The sequence below is a fragment of the Monodon monoceros genome, unplaced genomic scaffold (genome assembly GCF_005190385.1).
Source record: "Monodon monoceros isolate NGI ecotype Baffin Bay Population unplaced genomic scaffold, NGI_Narwhal_1 Super_Scaffold_18, whole genome shotgun sequence".
Classification (NCBI taxonomy): domain Eukaryota; kingdom Metazoa; phylum Chordata; class Mammalia; order Artiodactyla; family Monodontidae; genus Monodon; species Monodon monoceros.
Window position 1 is genome coordinate 162,118,397 of NW_021703774.1, and position 19,883 is coordinate 162,138,279.

A 19,883-nucleotide genomic window follows, 5' to 3' on the forward strand; every position below is an offset into this window, starting at 1 on the left:
CCGTTTATGTAATACGTCCAGAAAGACAAATCCATAGAGACCGAAAGTAGATTAGTGACTGGCCAGGGCCTGGGAGGATGGAAAAATGGGGAGTGACTGCTAGTGGGCACAGGGTTTCTTTTTGGGGTGACAAAAATGTTCTGAAATTCGATTATGATGATGGTTGTATCCTCTATGAATATATTAAAAATCACTGAATTGTAGGGGCTTCCCTGGTGGCGCAGTGGTTGAGAGTCCACCTGCCGATGCGGGGGACACAGGTTCGTGCCCCGGTCCGGGAGGATCCCACATGCCGCGGAGTGGCTGGGCCCGTGAGCCATGGCCGCTGAGCCTGCGCGTCCGGAGCCTGTGCTCCGCAACGGGAGAGGCCGCAGTGGTGAGAGGCCCGCGTACCGCAAAAAAAAAAAAAAAAAATCACTGAATTGTGAGCTTTACGGTATGTAAACTGTATCTCAGTAAAGCTGTTAAAAACAAGAAAATGGAGCCCTGTCCTATGATGACATATCTGTGTGTTTTATGGCCTGTCGCTGGAATGGGGGCTTGCTGTCGGAAGGACAGAAGGAAACAACACACACTGGGGACCGGTGCTCATCTCATTTAATCGCCTCTCCCCCCAAGATCTGGGTGTTCTCTTAGGCCCATTTTTAGAGGACAGCGTGGCGGACACAGGGACAGTCACTAGGAGGTAGCGGCAAGGCCGCACCCACCTCTCCCTCTCCAGGAAGAAGGGGTGATTCTCACAGCTCTACTTAGTAAATCTAACTCTATGTGGGGTTACAGCCTTGCCCCAATCTGATTTAGGAGCCATTCCCCCCATTGCACCCATGCCTTTAAAAGGAAAAAAAAAAGAGAGCAAAATCAAAATCAATTCTTGCCTTTGAATCCAGAATTGTCTTAACCTCTGATAGGTCTTACACAGACCCTTAGGGGCTCACTTGTTGGAACCTGTTCCACCCCTGACTTCCCTGAAATAACCTCTTAACCCCCCACCCCTACCCTTACTCTGCTTTCTTCTTCGTCATTGTAATTGTCACTGCCCAAACTTATACTATCTATGTATTTGTCAACTCGTTTACTGTCATTTCCTCCCTCTCAAATGGGTGGCACCCTGAGGGGACGGGTGTCTGTCTGGCTCAAGAACACCGAATGCCGTCAGCAGCAAGATGGAACTGACAAGGCCTGCATCCGGTTAGCAGGGACCCAGCTCCTGCAGCCGCCGATGCAGAGGGACCAGCCTGAGCCGGCCTCCAGCAGCTCCTGGGTCCAGATGCCACAGCTCAGTAAACAAAACCCACGTTTCCTTTTGGTGCTACTTAGTGGTGGCGAAACTCAATCCCCAGGACCCTCACTTACCAAGTAACGCCACCAAGAGGAGAATCACAACAATGTTGTTGGCGTTCCTCTCCTTGTAGAAGTACAGCAGCAAGCAGAACAGAATGATCTCCACGAGCTACAGAGAGCAGCAAGGGGGGAGGTCAGCGGGGGCCACAGGCAAGACCAGGAGACCCTGGGGGGCTGGGCTGGAGTTTATGCTGCTGATTGCATCAGTCACAGGCCCTCAGAGTTGAAGGGGAATTGAAACAGCCAGTATTTCCCAAACTCCTGATACGTATCCTGCAGGAAAGCAGGGAACGCTGAATCTCTCTACTCCCAATACTGAGGAGCAGTTCACCTCGTGGTGAGGCTCCGAGGGTGCTGGGCTGGCCTCAGGTCCACCCTGTCTTGGATGGTCAAGATTCATCAGGCTGAGCTGGTGTCCCATTTCACTGCTCCATGGTAACCCCCACCAAAACTGGGAGTTGGTTAAAGAGGGAGCTGCTTGTTCGGTGAGGAGAAGAGCTCTTCGGTTAAGTATATAAGTATATATACCACTTGCCTGCTAACCAAGCCTCCACTGCGTGCAGCTTGGTAGAGTCAGAAAAAAGAGGACTTCTGGAGTCAGGGAGGCCCAGTTATGAGGCCTTCTAAACTAGTTGTGTGACCTTAGCCAGGTCACTTAAGTTCTCTAAACCTCAGTTACCTCCTTTGTGAAACAGGGATTAAGTGTTCTTAACTTAGAGGGCCACAATCGCAGCTTATACTTAGTGAACTCATAAATCTGCCAGGCTCTATTCTAAGCATTTTATCTTTACTCAACTCACTAAATCAGCATAATAATTCTATGAAGAATCTCAAGCCAGCAAAAGGCAGAGCTGGGATTTGAACCCGGATAGTCTGGCTCCAGGGCCCATGCGCTTTCCCACTAGGCTACACTGCCTGCAGATGGGGGCCCAGTGCCTGGTGTTCAGAAGGTGCTCCATCAGTAGAATCTTACTAGACAACAGCAAGTTTGAAAACTCTGAAGTTTGAGAAGTTCCCCGCCTTTGCAGCAACAGCTTGTCCTTTCTATTCCTTAAAGGTCCAGACATCTGGCAATACTTTCCCAAGGAGTGAAGCCAGCCCCAGCCCCCAGCAAAACTAAAGCAATGGCTCAGCTCTGTTTGCCTATCCCAACCTCCTACTGAAGTTCATTTATCACAAAAACCAACGCAGAAACATTAATGGGCATTTTAAAAAGAAAAAAATTGTTAAATTCCTCAGAATTAGAGATCATAAAACACAGCTGCGTTCATTTTCCTGTTTCTTCCTGTCTTTGTCACAGTGAATACATATTTTATCTACTTGTCATCACAGTCAAAGCACAGTTTTGTGCTGGGCCGTTGTGAGTTACCGTAAACAATTTTCATGTTTTATGAAGTTGTCATCATTATCTTTAATTGTTGCAAAATACGCCATCAAGCAGATGTACAGTTACTCAGCAACACTCCCAACTGATGTGCATACATTTGGGCAGGGGGGGTGGGAGTGGCCGATCTCCCCACCATTCTTCATGACGCCTAAACGCACGCTGGGAGAGCCCTTGGCGTTCTATCGCGAGATGGCTGTATATGTATTGGTGCCTCCTGAGGGACCATGAGTTCTGTCAGCCCGTCTCGTTTAGCTTTTATACCCACAGTGTCTGGCACATAGCAGACACTCAATAAATATGTATTGAATTTGATCTGGCCAAATCTTTCCAGCTGGCAGCACTGCCCCACAGTGACGACGGAGGAAGCCAAACTGAATTGGTCACTGAGCATCCGTCACGTGCTGGGTGGACCTGACAGCCACCCTGGGTCCAGTGACCCCGCCAGTTAACGTACAGAGAAGGAGGCAGAGCATGCGGCTAAGTGCCTGGGTTATGGCTACACAGTATGCAATGGACTCGAGCCCAGGACTCTCTGAAAGAGAAGCCTGTGTTCTGGGGTTAAGCTTTTCCTGAAGAGGTGGGTCTCTGGCTCTGCCCGGCAGACACTTCTCCATGCCTACAGGTCAACACTGGGGCTGGCTGGCGCTAGGGAGATGACACAGCCCCAACCTTGGGGGAATCTATCACCTGCCTCACGGGCAATCTGAGGAAAAAGGACGTTCGGGGCCTCTACAGCAGGCCCAGGCTGCTTGAGTCAAGGCAAAACAGTGAACACCTTCGTTAGCAGGCTGTGGTGACACGTGAGGCCAGCCAGGCAGGCAGGCTTCAGGTCCAGCTTGGCTCTCACGGGACTCTGAGCAAGTTTGCTAACCCTGAGATCCAGTTTTCTCATCCATAAAATGGGGAGAAAAACACCTATGTTATAGGACTATCGAGGGAGGCTGAGATGTGATGAAACAAATTTTCACACACTGAGGTCTAGGGAAGTCATTCTGGCTTATACATGATTTAACTCAGATTTTATGCTAACAGGGACTTCCCTGGTGGTGCAGTGGATGAGACTCCGAGCTCCCAATGCAGGGGACCCGGGTTCGACCCCTGGTCAGGGAACTAGATCCCACATGCATGCCTCAACTTAGAGTTTGCATGCCACAACTAATGAGCCCGCCTGCCACAACTAAGACCTGGTGCAACCAAGTAAATAAATAAATAAATAAATATGGGGAAAAAAAAAAAAGATTAAAATGGAGAAAATTTTAAAAAATTTTATGTTAACTAAAGTGGCCTATTTGTGGCCTTTCAAACATACATTGTACACCTGCTTTAATTATTAAAGAAAAGGGTACACTGACCAGAAGTAAAGAATGTTCACATTAAAAATAAATATTAAATGCCTCCCTTCATGGGATGCCAATGCTAGTACCCCTGCGATGATAAGATTCCCTTCCCAGGTACCAAGGACAAACCGACTTGCTGTGTACATGCTGATCTGTTTTTTGTTGTTGTTGTTTTATACCTTTAAGGAATGTATCCCTGACTTGTTTAATGTTCTTTGACCTGAGAAGATATAAAACTGTGCTGAAAACTGTGCTTCTCCAGAGCAGTTCCTCAGAGTTATCTGAGAGGCTGTCTCCCAGGCTATAGTCCTGAGTTTGGCTCAAATAAAACTCCTCTGTTTACTGGTTATTTTTGTTGATAGATAATACATTAAAAAGTGTTTAACATGGTGCAGGGGGAGCAGGAATAAGCTTTACCAAATACCTTAGATATTTTCCTTGATTAGTCTATTTGTAATCAATTTAGATTACAATTAGTCAATTGTAATCTATTTGTAACCTTGATTAGTTCTGGTTGGGGGTTTAGGAGATAAAGTCTGCAGTGTCTCCCGTGTTTCTATCAGCTTCTATCAGCTGTGTGATAGCGGGCAAAAATATATATATAACATTCTTTAACTGTTAAAAATTTTAACTATTTTTCTTACCATAACAGTTTAAATGCTCACTGTAGAAATTTTGGGTAATTTGTAAAAACGAAGGTGAAATAAAAACACAATCATAATTCCATCTTTCAGAGACAACTACTGATGGAGTTTCTGTTTTTCTATCCAATATTTTACAGGTAACGTACAGACCTACAAATACCTCTAAAAAAATCAAGTTATCATACTATACATGCAGTTTTAGACATTACTTAGGACACAAGTGAAAAAAAGCACTTCCCCAGGAACTACGTGCTCTCTGCGAGCGTGGTGTTCGGCGCTGTGAAATACATCATGATTCCCGTGAACCCCGTCTTGCTGGGAATTTGGGTTTCTGGTTTCTAGGACTCCATCCCCAACCCCATCATCTCAGGTGGAAGGACCGGAGGCTTCTCTCACCATGTACAGGAGAAAAGGCCAGCTCACAAGATGTCTGATGATGTTCTCGCCTGTCATCTTCTCGTGACTGTTGGGTGCGAATGTCACCAGCAAGTAGGTGCCCACGATGGCCAGACCGCAGCCAACGAAGGATAAGATGTAGCGCCCTGCAGGGAGAGGGAGGCCATCACAGGGCTTACTGCAAGCGCCCGCCCCAGGCCAGCATGTGTGTGTAGGGTAACATATGGGGACCTGCTACTGCTTGAATTTTGGGTTTTTCTTTACTTGAAAAAAAAACAGAGTATCTTCATGAATGTCATTTTTTTTTTTCTACTTTTTTGGCCACGCCTCAAGGCATGCAGGAACTTGGTTCTCCCACCAGCAATCAAACCCATGCCCCCTGCAGAGGAAGTGTGGTGTCTTAACCACTGGGCCACCAGGGAAGTCCTCTGAATGTCATTTTTTAAAGATACATTTAGTGTTAAAAAATTTTTTTAGGGGCTTCCCTGGTGGCGCAGTGGTTGAGAGTCTGCCTGCCGATGCAGGGGACGCGGGTTTGTGCCCCGGTCCGGGAGGATCCCACATGCCGCGGAGCGGCTGGGCCCGTGAGCCATGGCCGCTGGGCCTGCGCGTCCGGAGCCTGTGCTCCGCAACGGGAGACGCCACAACAGTGAGAGGCCCGCGTGCCGCAAAAAAAAAAAAAAAAAAAAAAAATTTTTTTAATAAGATAGCATGCATACAAAAAAGTGCTCGATGAATTCTTACAAAGTGAACTCACCCACGTAACCAGCACCCAGGTCGAGAAAGGGAACATTTGTAGGACCCCCAAATCCACACTCATGTCCCCTTCCAATCACTAGCCCCCACCCCCAGGGCAACACTTTGACTCCTACCAGCACTGACCATTTTCCTGGGTTTGTACTTTATATCAATGGATTCGTACAGTATGTTTTCTTGTGTCTGGGTTCACGCAAGACTATGTTTGTGAGATTCATCTGTATCCTGGCATGTGGCGGTAGTTTCTTCATTCTCACTGCTGTACGGTGGTCCATGTGTGAATAGGATACAATTTATCATTTCTCCTGCTGATAGGCATTTAAGTAGTCTCCAGTCTTGGGTTATAACAAATCACGTTGCTACAAACATTCTTGTGCATGTCATTTGGAAAACATATGCGCGTAGTTCTATTGGGTACAAAACTAGGAGTGGAATTCGTGGTCATGGGAGATGTAGACGTCCAGTTTAGTAGGTACTGTCGAATGGTTTTCCAAAGTGGCTGTATCAATTTACACTCCCACCAGTAGCGTATGAGCAAAACTGCGTATTTTTTCTTCATTTTAGCCGTTCTAGTATTGCACTCTGGTTTTAATATGCATTTTACAAGGAACATTCTAAAGCTAGATGGGCTAGATGAAAACAAAAAACAAAAAAACCTCAAAAGCAAACCTTCAGAGCCTATGGTATGCCTTTGAAAAACTGTCTCAGCCTCTCCCAATTGGCTATTTAACCTACTCCCAAGGGAACTATCTAAATACTACCAACACTCTACTCCACAGACCTGTCAGATATTGTTGGTGGCTCAGGAGGCATGCTCCTGGGTGAAGGACCAGAGTCTCCTGACTCTTCCCCAGGGTCCTGTCACACTCCAATTGAACCCTGTGGGGTTGGTGAAAAGCCTCTGGTTGAAGTTGAGTGAACCCAGCCCCATGCAAGCTGAAAAGGGCTGTGAGTTCTGAGCTGCACATATTGTGACCACAGGCTTCTGGATTTTTCTGTGATAGAATTAACTCTACCTGTTTCATTTCACTATCTCGAGGAAATGTGATACCATATTAAATGTCCTTTATTTTCATTCTAGGCCTCAAAAGGTGTTCAAAAACCAGTTGTTCAATTGCTCAGCGAATGAATGAACCATGGTTAAACTCAACATGGTAAGTTCTGTGCAAGTCTATTGTCTTAAGTTCTCCGTAAGCAGGGACAGGTCTTACTCATCAATATGCCTGCGTTGTCCAGCAAAGGTCTAGCACTGGGTAAATGTTTGCTGAACTTAATAGAACTCTAAGCAGGGCAGCCAGGTACAGTTGTGCAGGTTGCTCACTGCACAAGGGCAGTGAAGAGGGCTAAAATCTAGCCCACGCTCTGCTCACCAAGGCATTTGCCCACAGAACTATAGATGCCCAGAGGGGCATCTTTTTCTAATTCATATAGGGCATGCCTCTCATTCCAGGACCACCTAGCATGACCCTGGAAGGGACATAAACCTCTACACTGATCTCAGAACCAGCCCAGCCCCGCCCCTCCCCCAGCAGAATTACTACAAATCATTCTGAGTCTTTTGGTCTTTGTGGCATCATTTGTTTGCTGAGCAGTAGTTCTGCTTTTTTCAGTGTAAGATTCTTTTCTTTTTCCACCTCCTGGTCCAATCTTGCTGTAACTCTACACCAATGATTCAGAACAGTGGTTCCCAAACGTGGCTGTGTGTCTGCAGCATCTTGGGAGCTTCTTCTCCCTGACATTTTGTGTTTAAAAACTTTCAGACACAAGGACTTCCCTGGTGGTACAGTGGTTAAGAATCCGCCTGCCAATGCAGGGGACACGGGTTTGAGCCCTGGTCCGGGAAGATCCCACACGCTGTGAAGCAACTAAGCCCGTGCACCACAACTACTAAGCCTGAGCTCTACAGCCTGCGAGCTACAATTACTGAGCCTGCGTGCCGCAACTACTAAAGGCTGCGTGCCTAGAGCCCGTGCTCCACAATAAGAGAAGCCACTGCAATAAGAAGCCCGCTCGCCGCAACTAAAGAAAGCCCACGCACAGCAACGAAGACCCAACACAGCCAAAAACAAATAAATAAAAATAAATTTATATTTAAAAAATCTTTAATAGTAAGCACCCATAGTCCCACCACCTAGATTCTAAATTGACATTTTATTATACTTGCTTTATCCCATATCGCGATCCATTTTCTTCATCCTTCCACTCATTCATCAAGCCAGGTTATTTTTGGATACATTTCAAAGCAAGTTGCAGACTAATATACTTCACCCTGGGGAGCTTTATGAGAATGCAGATGCCCAGGCCCCAGCCCAGATTTAAAGTCTCTGGGGATAGAGCCTGGACCCACCATCATGTCACTCCTTAACTCCTTAGCATGGCTCGTAAGCCCCTGCATCATCCAGTTCCTCCATGCCTCCTTGCTCTCATGTCCTGTTTCCTCCTTTACTCATCACCCTCCAGCTACACTGGCCTTACTGATACCGGACACGCCAAGCTTATTCCTGCCTCAGGGCCTTTGCACCTGCTGCTCCTTCTACATGGAACGCTGCCCACAGACCTTGGCATTGGTAGTCTCCTTAGTATCAGTTAGGTCTGGGCCCCACCTCTTCAGAGAGTCTAACCCTGACCAGTCTAGGAAAAGCATCCCCACATCCCCAGTGCCCCAACAAAAAGCATTCTATTTTCTCTGAAGCACTCGCTAAGATCTAGAATTATTTTATTTGGTTAGTTATATAGTTAACTTGTTTACTGTATGTTCTTCCCTCCAACACACATATACATTAGACGGTAACCTCCATGAGAGTAGGATCCTCATCTGTCCTACTGCTATATCTCCAGCACCTACAACAGAGGGTGGCACTCAGTAGGTAACTTCTTCCCCACTCCTTGGGTTTCTATGTGGAGGAAGCTCCAATGGACCGACACTTCTGCCTCTTGCACCATTGGTCTGCATTTCTCGACCGAAATGGAGTTAATCTATCGAAAGAATTTAAACACTCAGGCTTTGATCTTTTTTTCTCCCTTCTCTGTCCCAGGATATGTACGGCAGTAATTCTGGATAAGTGTTCCATCCTGTAAACCCAAATATTTCCTTGGGAGACTGACCCAAGGTCTAGCTGTGGGCTGGAGCGCACTGCGGGGAGAGCATAAGCAAGTTCATGTGGCTGCATGTTCTAATCTAGCTTTTATTAGTAATAAAGCGTAACTTCTGATCTCCTGTGTTTGACTTCCTTATTTAGTTCTCACTGTTTTAAAACTCAGTTAGGGAAAGAGGGTGCCTTTTCCTGGGCCTCCTAAAATCCCAGCAATAGATGTTCAATAAATATTGATTGAATGGAATAAATGAAAGCCCATTTTAAAAAGTTGCACAGATGGTTCTGATGCGTAGCCAAGTTTGGGAACCACTGATTAAAAAACCCAGCTCTCAGGAGCCTGATGAGGATGGGATACAGAACCACACAGGGGAGAAGGAGACAAATGATCTCTACATTGGGGTGAGCTGGTTTCACAATGAAAAAAAGCACAAGCATGAAATTAAGAACAGAGCTCCAATCCACGAACTTACTCAGAAAGTCTTTAGGTTTCCATTTTTCTTTGATGAATATGATTCCTATGATGGCGCTGGCTATAAAAAGAAAAAGCAGAGGGAGAAGAGCATTGAGGCTGCCATCAGTCAAATGGAGTCCCTTCGCCAGTGCCCTCTGGGTTGGCTCATTTGCGCTGGAGCTTGCCTAAGCTCTCACTCATGCTCCCAAGAGCTGTCTCTTGTTATTAGAAACAGAGGCTCCTCTCTGAGCCTCCCTGAGGATTTCCTACAAGGAACACCGGGGGTTGAATACTTGCTGTGTGACAGGCAACTTACACAAGTTGTTTCTGGCGTGTTTGCTCTTTGAGGTGGGCACTGTTATGATTCCATGTGGAAAATGGGGACACTGAAGCTGAGAGAGGGAAAGGACCCGCTCAAGACCATGCAGCTGGCGAGGAAAGTCCTCGCTCAAAGTCAAAGCCCAGGAAAGTCCTGGGCTCAAACCCAGGACTGTTGGAGGCCAGGGCTCTTGTTCTTTCAGAAGGCAATGCCTACCTCTGACATTTCCCCCCTGGTTCTTTTCTTTTCACTCCCTGACTCTTCCACGTTTGCAGATGTACTCAAACTTTCTTGTGACTGTCCTAAAGGATGGGGCTGGCATTCACCGTGAAAAGACCAGGGTTACTATCTCAGGTCTGCCTCCTCTGGCTGGGTAACCTGGGTAGGTCACTTCACCTGAGAGTCAGTCTCTGAAATCGTGTGCTGGATCCAGCCTTCACCAGCCTGCTGAGGGTTAATAGTCAGGAAACCATTGGTAGCTTGGAATCAGCGACAGTGTGGGTATTTACACCCTTTACATCAGAAACATTAAAAATCAGGTCTTCTTTTTCTTCCACTTTTCTGTCCCTTCCCTTCTTCCCTCCCTCCCTCCACCTCCTCTTTCTTTTCTTTTTCTTCTTCTCTCATTCTCTCGAGTTGGTTTATCAGCATATCACTGAAAATACCTACTTCTCAGAGTCATAGGGGTAATTAAATGAGATAATATATGCAAATCACTTAGTACATGCTCAGTAACTGAGTAATTATTATTATTATTATTAAAGTACCTGGAACAGTAACTAATAAGTAATAGGTACCCAATAAATGGTGATTATTATTTTAATATTTATTTTTAATATTATTTTTCACTTGGTGACTTAAGAAACTCTAACAGCCCCTTAATTTCTAGGGGATTATATGTGAAGTCCCATCATTATAATTCAGCCCATTTTTAAGAATTTGGTTATTTGCTCCTTATTAAAATTCAAAGACTAAGATTTAAAGTACTTAGTCATTCAGTCACATATTCCTCATTGTCAATAAAGGTTCTGAGAGCCCTTTGGATAGATGAGCAATGGGCAGAGGACAAACCTAAATATGTGTTGGGGCTGGGCAACAACACAGATGTAGAAAGCGGGCCAGATGCAAGACAGCAGAGAGAAGCTGAGATGACGGCAGACAACTTGCCTCAACTAAAGGCACTCAAATGACATTTTGAAATGATACTGGGTGGGAAAGAACACAGCATGCCTGAGGACCTCAGTCATCTTGTAGGCTGCCTGTTTACCAACCCTGGTCGAGAAAAAGAGGGGCTTTCAATAAATAGGATCAGGGAAAGCAAATAGATTTCCGCTCCTCTGCCAACTCCTAGTAATTGGTAATGACTGCCTGAAGCTCTGAGAATTCTGAGGGCCCATCCAGGCTCACTATGATTGATTAGTGATATCTGCCTTGGGTACTGCAGGGGCACATAAATGCCATGCATATGCCATCCCTGTATTGAAGAGGCCCTCTTAATTCCAGGAGGATTAAGACTCAGAATAGGATTTTCTCCTTTAAGAGCAGAGAAGAGCTTCTCGGCACTGTAATGCTTACCAGCAGGACGGAAGGAAACATTTCAAAGCAAGTTCACTGTCCCTGCTCCTATGTACAAAAAACTACTGTTCACTAATCTACTAACATCTTTTACTTAAGAAGAAAAGAATTTTTTTTCTAATTCTATTTTATTTGTGACTTCATGGACATTAAAACTCCTTTGTCTTCCAGTTGGTTCAAACGTTCTGAAACACTGGTTCAGTGATTACAGAAATCACAGAAAAATGGCAGATGAGAAAGTTAGTGATGTTTTAAAAATGGTATCAGTTGATGTAAAAAGATCAGAGAATAAGCTGAATGTGCATTTCTTAGGGGTGCGAAATACCTGCACTCTGAAAGCTTAGTTTATCTTGACAGTGTTAGGATGAATGTGTCAAGGTTATCTTCCTTCTGCAGTAGAAATAAAAAGCAATTCTGATAAACTTTCCGAATCTTAAACAGATTCTGGAGGCAGAACGCCAGTCTGCATCCCAGCCCTGCTTCTCGCTAGCTGTGTGATTTGGGGAAAGTAATTTCACCACTCTGTGCCTCGGTTTCCTCATCTGTAAAATGGGGATAATAACAGTATCTCCCTCAAAAGGCTGCCAGGAGGATTAGAAGAATCACTATCTGTAAAGTGCTTAGAGCAAGTCCTGCTGAGTATGAAGCGCTTTGTAAGTGTTAGGCATTACTAGCAAAGCAAAAGCTGGTTTGGTGAGTCTCTTTGGTACTGGCGGTGACCTGCTCACAGAGGTAGGCAAGTCCCAAGGGAGGGGCGGGGTGGGAGCTGGGTCTTACCTATCACGGAGACGGCGCTGAGAGGCACAATCAGCGAGAGCGGGGCGAAGGCGTAGGAGGCAAACACGCCCAGCTCGCCCAGCAGCATCAGGAACAGGCCCAGCCACCATGTCTTGGTCTTGAAATAGGCCCGAGGGTCCTTGGAGCCCGCGAGGCGGATGTGACAGTACTTCTAGAAATCCGAGAAAGAATGTGATTTATCCAGATCTCCAGGAAAAAGATGCTAAGATGCACGAATCCTAAATCCACTCCCCACTTTTAAAAATAGTTTTGAGGAGACCTGTCAAGTGTTTTTGGAGTTCTGACTCAGAGAAGAGTAAAGCAGTAGTGATCTAAATCTTAGGTTGCTATTCTGAGACAGTAGTTCTCAAATTGGCCGGGAATCCTTAAATTCCCTGGGAAGCTTTGAAAAAATACATGTGCCTGGGCCTCATCCTCAGCGGGGAGATGTGGGTGAGGCCTGGAAATGTGCATTTCTGATGCACATCACAGGCAACGAGCAGTCTGGGGTGGGAGCCATGATCTAAGGACCCCCACTTTAGCCTGGCCCTTGGGTTGACTTTTCCCTCTAATAGCAATGCCCAGGAGTCCCCGTGTTCAGTGTGCCCACTTGGATACACTCCTTTCTGTAGAGATGCTGGCTGCTCTGCTGGGCAGCCCTGTGGGTGCTAGTGGACCCTGCTCTCCCTCGGGTGGATACTTGGCCCAAGCATGGACAATATTCCTGGTTCTGGACATGTGAACTTGGGACACAGACCCTGAGGCAGTGACTAAGGAAAGCCAGAAAGGCATGTTGACTTAGAGGGTCAAGGCTGCCATGTGGGGAGGATCTTGATGAGGGCTGTACAGAAGCAGATGCATAAGCAGAGGTGCTGGTCTGCAGAGAGAAGAGAGGGAACCACATAAGGAGCTAAGAGACCATGCAGCCTCGGAAACACACAGAAACACACGTGTGTGTATGTGGAAGCAGAGTTCACGTGCCTGCTCCAGAGGAGCAGAGCGGCTTGCCGAAGCTGGAAGCTGTGCAGCGCTGGGGGAAAGCGTTGGCCAGTGCGCTGTGGGATTTGTCCTGCTGGCAGGTGTCAAGTCTTGGACTGGGTTTCCCAGAAGCAGTCCCTGAAACAAGGGCTGGGGAGCAGGGAGTTGATTTGGGAGGTGATTCCAGGAAGCATAAGTCAGGGAGTGGAAAAGTGAGACAGGGAAGGGAGGAGGACCAGTGAAGGGTGCTTTCACGGTGAGTTAGTGCTTTGGGCAACTGGGGCTCAGTCCTTCTGAGAAACCCTGTGAACTCCCCTCAGAACCATCCTACCCAAGGACGGGGGCCTGGAGCATTTATCCACTGACTCCCATCCCCCACTGGTTGAAGGCTGCCCCGGGGCATTAACAACCGCCACCAGCACCCAACACACACAGCTGGCTTCCCAGCTGCACCTGCAGCCAGTGGGGCCAGTTCCCATGGCGTCGTCAACTGGCTCTAAACCACGGCTGCCTGTGAGCTCAACTAGGCCGAGGAGTTATGGGGCAGGGCGTACACAGCAGATGCTCCAAGGCACCCCCCAGAGACTTTTAAGTAACGGAGAGCACTGTCTTCATAGTTGAGGGGTGATGGGGGATGAAGCAGGGACAAAGAATCAAGAGAGATTCTGGAACAACCTAAAAGGTATTGTCCCAGCCCTGGGATGGAATAGGCAATGTCCCCCAGAGAGGAGGCAGCCGGGCCTGCACCAGATACCCTGGCTATCAGCTGTATCTCTGCCCCAGGCAGCGCTGGTGACTGAAACGTACCTGGAGGTTAAGTGCAATGCTGACCACAAGGTGTCCGAAAATCGCCAAGAGGGCACCGATCAAGTTTTCCTGTAAGGAAAGTTCACAGGAGCAGACATGAGCTGGGCCTAAGCCAAAGGGCCCCAGGACACATTTGAATCCAACTGTTTGTTGTCCCAAAACAAAACCAACAACATCCATCACAAAGCCACGCCCCCCCAGACACTCTACTGGAATTTCTCTACCTGAGTTTACTCTGGCTGCCTTGCTGGTTTACAGAACATGGCCTGCAATGGGACACTACCAGAAAGCACCATCCTTTGTCTTCCAGTCACAAGGACTTGATAAGGCCTAAATCTGCTCTTCCAGTCCCATTAATGTATTGACTTGGTATGGTCTTGCGCAGAAAAGCAATGTTCAGAAATCAGAATTTACAAGAAAAACACAGGCAGGGATACTATTTGCCATCTAATCAATGGAGTCTTCCTATTCCCAGAGGGGTCTCAGTGAGGCTCCTTTAAGTGGCAAAGTTGCTTAGGGCACTTTTAATTATTTAATTTATAAAAATTTAATTTACGTCACCTTAAGAATGAGGTTCAGATTCCTTAGCACGGCATTTTTTTTTTAAACTTTATACAATGATTCCCAAAGTATATTCACTGTAGAATAATTAGGAAATATAAATGAAAAGAACAATAATGCAAAAAAGATAAAAAGCCACCTGTCACTCTAAAACCCCCAGAGATAGTTACTGCAAACATTTTGATTTTTGTAAAAATTTTTTTCTGTCCATGAATTTTGATGGCAATGGCAATGTTAATTTGTTTTTATAAAAATAATACTATAATTTGTTTTATAACCTGTTCCTTTACCTAAGATATTATAAATACATTCTCTTGATAGGCATATATAATTCACCATTTTTAATAAGTGTCAAAATAACTTACCATTTGGATGTGCATTTCTATCATTGCTTCTGTATTATTGGATATTTAGGCTATTTCCTTTTTTAAAAACAATGCTGTGATCGAACATCCTAGTTCATGCATTTTTGTGCATTTATGAGGATTAATCCCTTGGGATAAATTCTTAGAAGTGGGACTGCTGGGTCAAAGCGTACATGGCCCAGCATTTAAACCACACTATGTTATGTGCTCAACACACCCTCCAGCATTATCCCGCTAAACACCAAACGAATGCATCATTTTAACCAAATAGGAATCCTCTCTTCCCAGCATGGGCTTCCCCAACTCCTCCTTTGCTCAAGAGTCTCCCCCTGGGCTTCCCTGGTGGCGCAGTGGTTGAGAGTCCGCCTGCCGATGCAGGGGACACGGGTTCGTGCCCCGGTACGGGAAGATCCACATGTCACGGAGCGGCTGGCCTGTGAGCCATGGCCGCTGAGCCTGTGCGTCCGGAGCCTGTGCTCCGCAACGGGAGAGGCCCCAACAGTGAGAGGCCCGCGTACTGCAAAAGAAAAAAAAGAGTCTCCTACCACTGGTGCCCTCCCTTGTGAAATCTGCATGTTCTTCAAGGCCTGGGCCAGGCCCAAGTGAACCAGCAGTGAACATCAAGACAAACTCAGTCCAGTAAAAATTAATTAAAAAAAAAAAAAAAAAAGACAAACTCAGTCCTTCAATCCCTCTGGAAGGACAGATAATCAGCAAGCAGTAAGGGGGATAAAGTCAACCCTCCATCCCGCCTTCTGCCCCCCTCTTCCCTTCCCTCTCCCAGAGTGCAGAGGGCCCATAGCGCTGAGGGGGCCTTCCCAGAGAAGGGGCAGTCACTGTGAGACAGGGCGGGAGGAGGGCAGAGGAGGCCTGCTGATGGAAACCACCGTGGCTGTCCCCGACTTCTCCCCCTCAAGGTGCAGTGCTGCAGCATAAAGGAAAGATGCTGAGCTGGGTGCCCGGAGACCTGGGTTCTGGTCCCAGCTCTGCCACCACATCGCTACTTGGCCTCAGACAAGTCCCTTTTCCCTCACCAGGCTTGTGTGTCCTCTCTGGATGACCTAAGTGCTGGCCCAGACGACTGCTAAGGGCCCCTCCGGCTCTGACCCAAGCTTCTGGTCACAGCCAGACTGCTCAGAGAAACCAAGTGATGATCATGCCAGACAAGAAACCGACCAATTCATTTCACATAAAATAGCTCATTAACTGGAGGTTATTGGGGGCATCTCCTGGGACCCAAAGGAGCTGGCTTCCACTGCTTCCCAATACGGCTCTCAGCCTGAGCTGCACTGGCTCGGTCCTTCTCCATCTCCACTGTTTCATGTTTTTTGGTTTCTTTTCAGTTAAACAGAAGCCATGTCCTTCCTGCAGGATCACAGAATCTCAGAGCTAAAAGGGTCACTGGAGGCCAATCAGGCCAGGGTTCCCAGATATGTCAATGGGGTTCCAAGGCAAAAGGCATCATGTGGTTAGATAAGTTTGGGAAACGCTGTATCCTCCACCCAGTGCACTGGCCCAGTAGAGGCTCTCAGAGGCAGTTTCTCCTTGTCTAGCTCAGGTGTCCCAAACCCATTTGGCTCTAGAGCTCTTAGCTTAGAGTCCATCCACTGGCATCTGTGGTACCTCTGCGATTCTCACCAGCCTGACGTTTTAATCACTTTCCTTTCCTTCTGGTAACAGCACCCCGATTGTGCTGTGGAGGACTCCCTGCCTTCCCCCTGCCTCCTCATTGGATACTCCTGTTGGGACTGTCATTCAAAGGGCTCCAGTCTCCTCTCCTAGACAAGCATGGGCCTGTGACCCATGCTTGATCCAAGCCAGGCTGGTCAGAAGCTCTCTTTCTGGGGTCCAAATCCTGGACTGAGAAACACAGAGGCGGAAAAAGGCTGGTTCACTCCTGCCCGAGGTGAGGTTTAGCCAAGTCAGACCCCTGGAGCCTTCCTGGTTCCTGACCGTCTGAAGCTGGCTTCTCCAGCTCTTCCTTCTTTTCCGGAAGCTGTCCCACAATCTTTTTTGCTTACGAGCTAGTTTCTGTTACTTGCAACCAAAGAGCCTAATAGAGTCAAGGCTTCACAGAACAGAGTTTGGGAATATGTTTATTATTATTAGTCCAACTCCTAGTAAATATGTGTCCCCCCCCCCTCACTTTTATAGACAAAAACGGGGTAGCTTTTACGGACAAAAAAGGCTATGTGCATTTACTTTGCTTTTCAAAAAAAATTATATGTGTTATTAAAATAACAGATTCCCTGATCTGGTTTTTTGGAAACAAAACCTTAACAAGGAACTAGGTTATTCTTGTAAGTCTAACAAACTGCACTTATGAATATAAGGAAACTGAAATTCTCTTAAATACTTCAGCTGTTCACATACAATAAAATTCTCTGACAACTTTAATTTTAAAAGACTTCTGCTTCCAGTAGGACGGCGTAGACATTCTTTTTCCTATGCTTCCTGCTACGCACAACTAAAAACCCTGGACATTATATATAAAACAAACATAAGAAGACTGAAAGGTGGACAGAAGAAGGCAGACAGGCTAAGGACCTTGGGACCTGAGGAACCACATGGTAGGGAGTTCCTTGAGTTTTCTTTTTGCCTCATGTATCTCAGACTTGGAGCTGAAGAAACTGGCAACTTGGAAATAGCAACAGGTGTGACCCAAAAAAGCCTCAAGAAAAGCCTGCACTCTAGTCGGAGAACAAGGAAAGGAGCAGCCAGGCCAGGCAGAAGGCTTTTAGACAATAACTGATGTGCTCCAAACACTGCCGGAAAAAAAAAAAATGGCTCCACCCTGCCCCTGCCAGCATAAGCCAAGTAGGGAGCTTAGATTTCCACCCTTTGGAGGCTGTAACAAAGCAACCCAACTCCCCTGCTGGGACTATCAGAGAAAGCCAAGTGCGGAGCTGAGGCCAGTGATGAGGTGGTACCCCCCTCCTCCCAGTGTCAGTAGAGACCACAGGGAGACTAGACCTCTGCCCCACCTGGCAGTCACGAAGCACCCCTTCTCCTCCCCACTGTGGTGGTATCAGAGGAGGCCTGGTGGAGAGGCAAGATTCTTCCCACTAGACTTTCACAATTATATTGTCCTGAACTTGGGATTATCATTTGTAGTAAACTGCAGTGACAGCTGCCAACAATTCCTCCCATCCCTGTATGCATGCGCTATGACTCCCCTCAAGAGGTGGGGTCTTTTCCCCATCACTTGAACCTGGGTTGGCCTGTGACTTGCTTTGGTCAACAGAATGAGAGAGAGGTGAAGTTCTGGGATTTCCGAGCTCAGGCCTTACAGGTTCTGCTTTTGTTCGGAGGGGAACCCAGCCACATGTAAAAAAGCCCAGCCTGCCCCCCAAAAGAGAGAGGGGTCATGTGGAGGGCCAAACAGATATATGAGTGGGCCCAGTCAACACCAAGAGAAGAGAGAGGCACAGCCACCTCAGCCCACTCCAGCTGATTTAACCCATCCCAGCTGAGGTTCCAGACATGAGTGAGGACCTCTTGGATTCTCCAGCTCCAGCCCCAGCCAAGCAAAGATGCAAAGGCAAGCTACCACTGCTTTTGAAAGAAAAAAAGAATTCTTTCTTTTTAAAAAATTTTACTGTGGCATAAACACTTAACATAAGATATACCCTCTTAACAAATTTTTAGTGTGCAATACAGTATTTGTAACTGCTGGACGATGTTGTCCAGCAGATCTTAGAACTTATTCATCTGACGTAACTGTGACTTTACGCCCAATGATTAGCAACTCCTTACTGCCACCCTCCCTGCCAGCCCCTGGCAACTGCCATCCTACTCTCTGATTCTATGAGTTTGACTATTTAAGATACCCCATGTAAGTGGAATCATGCAGTATCTGTCCTTCCGTGACTGGATTATTGCCTTAGTCAATTTGGGTTTTGCTATAACAAATACGATAGACTGGTGGCTCAGCAGACTTCTATTTCTCACAGTTCTGGAGGCTGAGAAGTCTAAGATTAAGGCGCTGGCTGATTCTTTTCCTGGTGAGAGACTCTTCCTGGTCTGCAGATGGACACCTTCGTGCTGTGTCCTTACATGGTACAGAAAGAGAGCTCTGTCTTGTCTCTCTTATAATGGCACTAATCCCATTTATGAGGTCCACCATCACAACCTAATTACCTCTCAAAGTCCACATCTCAAAATACCATCACATTGGGGATTATGACTTCAACACATGAATTTGGGATCGGGGGGAGGCGAGGCACATTCAGTCTAGCACTTATTTCACTTAGCGTAACGTCCTCAAGGTTCACCCATGTGGTGGCATGTTCCAGGATTTCCTTCTTTTTTAAGGCTGGGTAATACTCCATTGTAGTATATACCACATTTTCTTTCTTCATTTATCAATGGACATCTAGGTTGTTTCCACATCTTGACCACTGTCGATCGTGCTGCAATTAACAACAGAGTACCAATATCTCTTCGAGATCTTGATTTCAATTCTTTTAGATCCTGTCCAGACTCCTGACTCATAGAATTGTGAGCAGTAAAATGGTTGTTGTTTTTAGCTAGGTTTTCAGGTGGTTTGTTACCCAGCAATAGCTAACTGACGTGCTTTCTTAGTGGACCAACGTTGCTTAACGATCCAGCAATTTTTGGCTGGGACTCAAGATGTGACTCTATTCCAGACCTTTACTAGCGGGCGGCTTTGATCGTCCATCTGATCTGAGTATGGATCACTCTACTGCTTGGTCATCTCCCCCCTCTTTTGCTCAGTTTAAGGTATTTTAATGTCTTCCCATCTTAATGCCTGGCTCTAAATGCTCTTTAAGGCCATTCTATGAACCCAGAATATCTTTATTTAATGTGTCACTACCTTTTTCATTGAGACAAATTCAAAAATCATAAAAGTCAGCATTTTGACGTTTTTAAAGTGTACCATTCAGTGTTTTTTTTTAGTATCTTCACAATGTTATAAGTGATGCCATTGAAAATGGTGGAATAGAGAAGAACTCCAGGGATCCATCCCTCCAGTAAAACAATGAATGAACTGGCAAACACTGTCTGAATCAACTTTTCTAGAACTCTAGAGTCTAATTAAAAACTTATAATAAGAAGGGGAAGGCTTGGTGA

At 46.4% G+C, this 19,883-nt stretch overlaps 1 protein-coding gene across 6 annotated transcripts in view; it reads right to left on the reverse strand.

Moving 5' to 3' along the window:
• Positions 1 to 19,883, reverse strand: part of NIPAL3 (NIPA like domain containing 3) — a 52,356-nt gene that overhangs the window by 15,278 nt on the left and 17,195 nt on the right. For all 6 annotated transcript variants that reach the window (XR_003794391.1, XR_003794389.1, XR_003794390.1 and 3 more), the window contains exons 3-7: positions 13,864 to 13,932; positions 12,079 to 12,250; positions 9,427 to 9,486; positions 5,106 to 5,251; positions 1,354 to 1,450 (exon numbers count right to left, since the gene is read on the reverse strand). Coding sequence is in view for 3 of the 6 variants with exons in the window: in XM_029228110.1 (XP_029083943.1) it covers positions 1,354 to 1,450; positions 5,106 to 5,251; positions 9,427 to 9,486; positions 12,079 to 12,250; positions 13,864 to 13,932 (544 nt within the window). In the remaining 3 variants the exon portion in view is untranslated. The remainder of the gene's footprint in view (positions 1 to 1,353; positions 1,451 to 5,105; positions 5,252 to 9,426; positions 9,487 to 12,078; positions 12,251 to 13,863; positions 13,933 to 19,883) is intronic.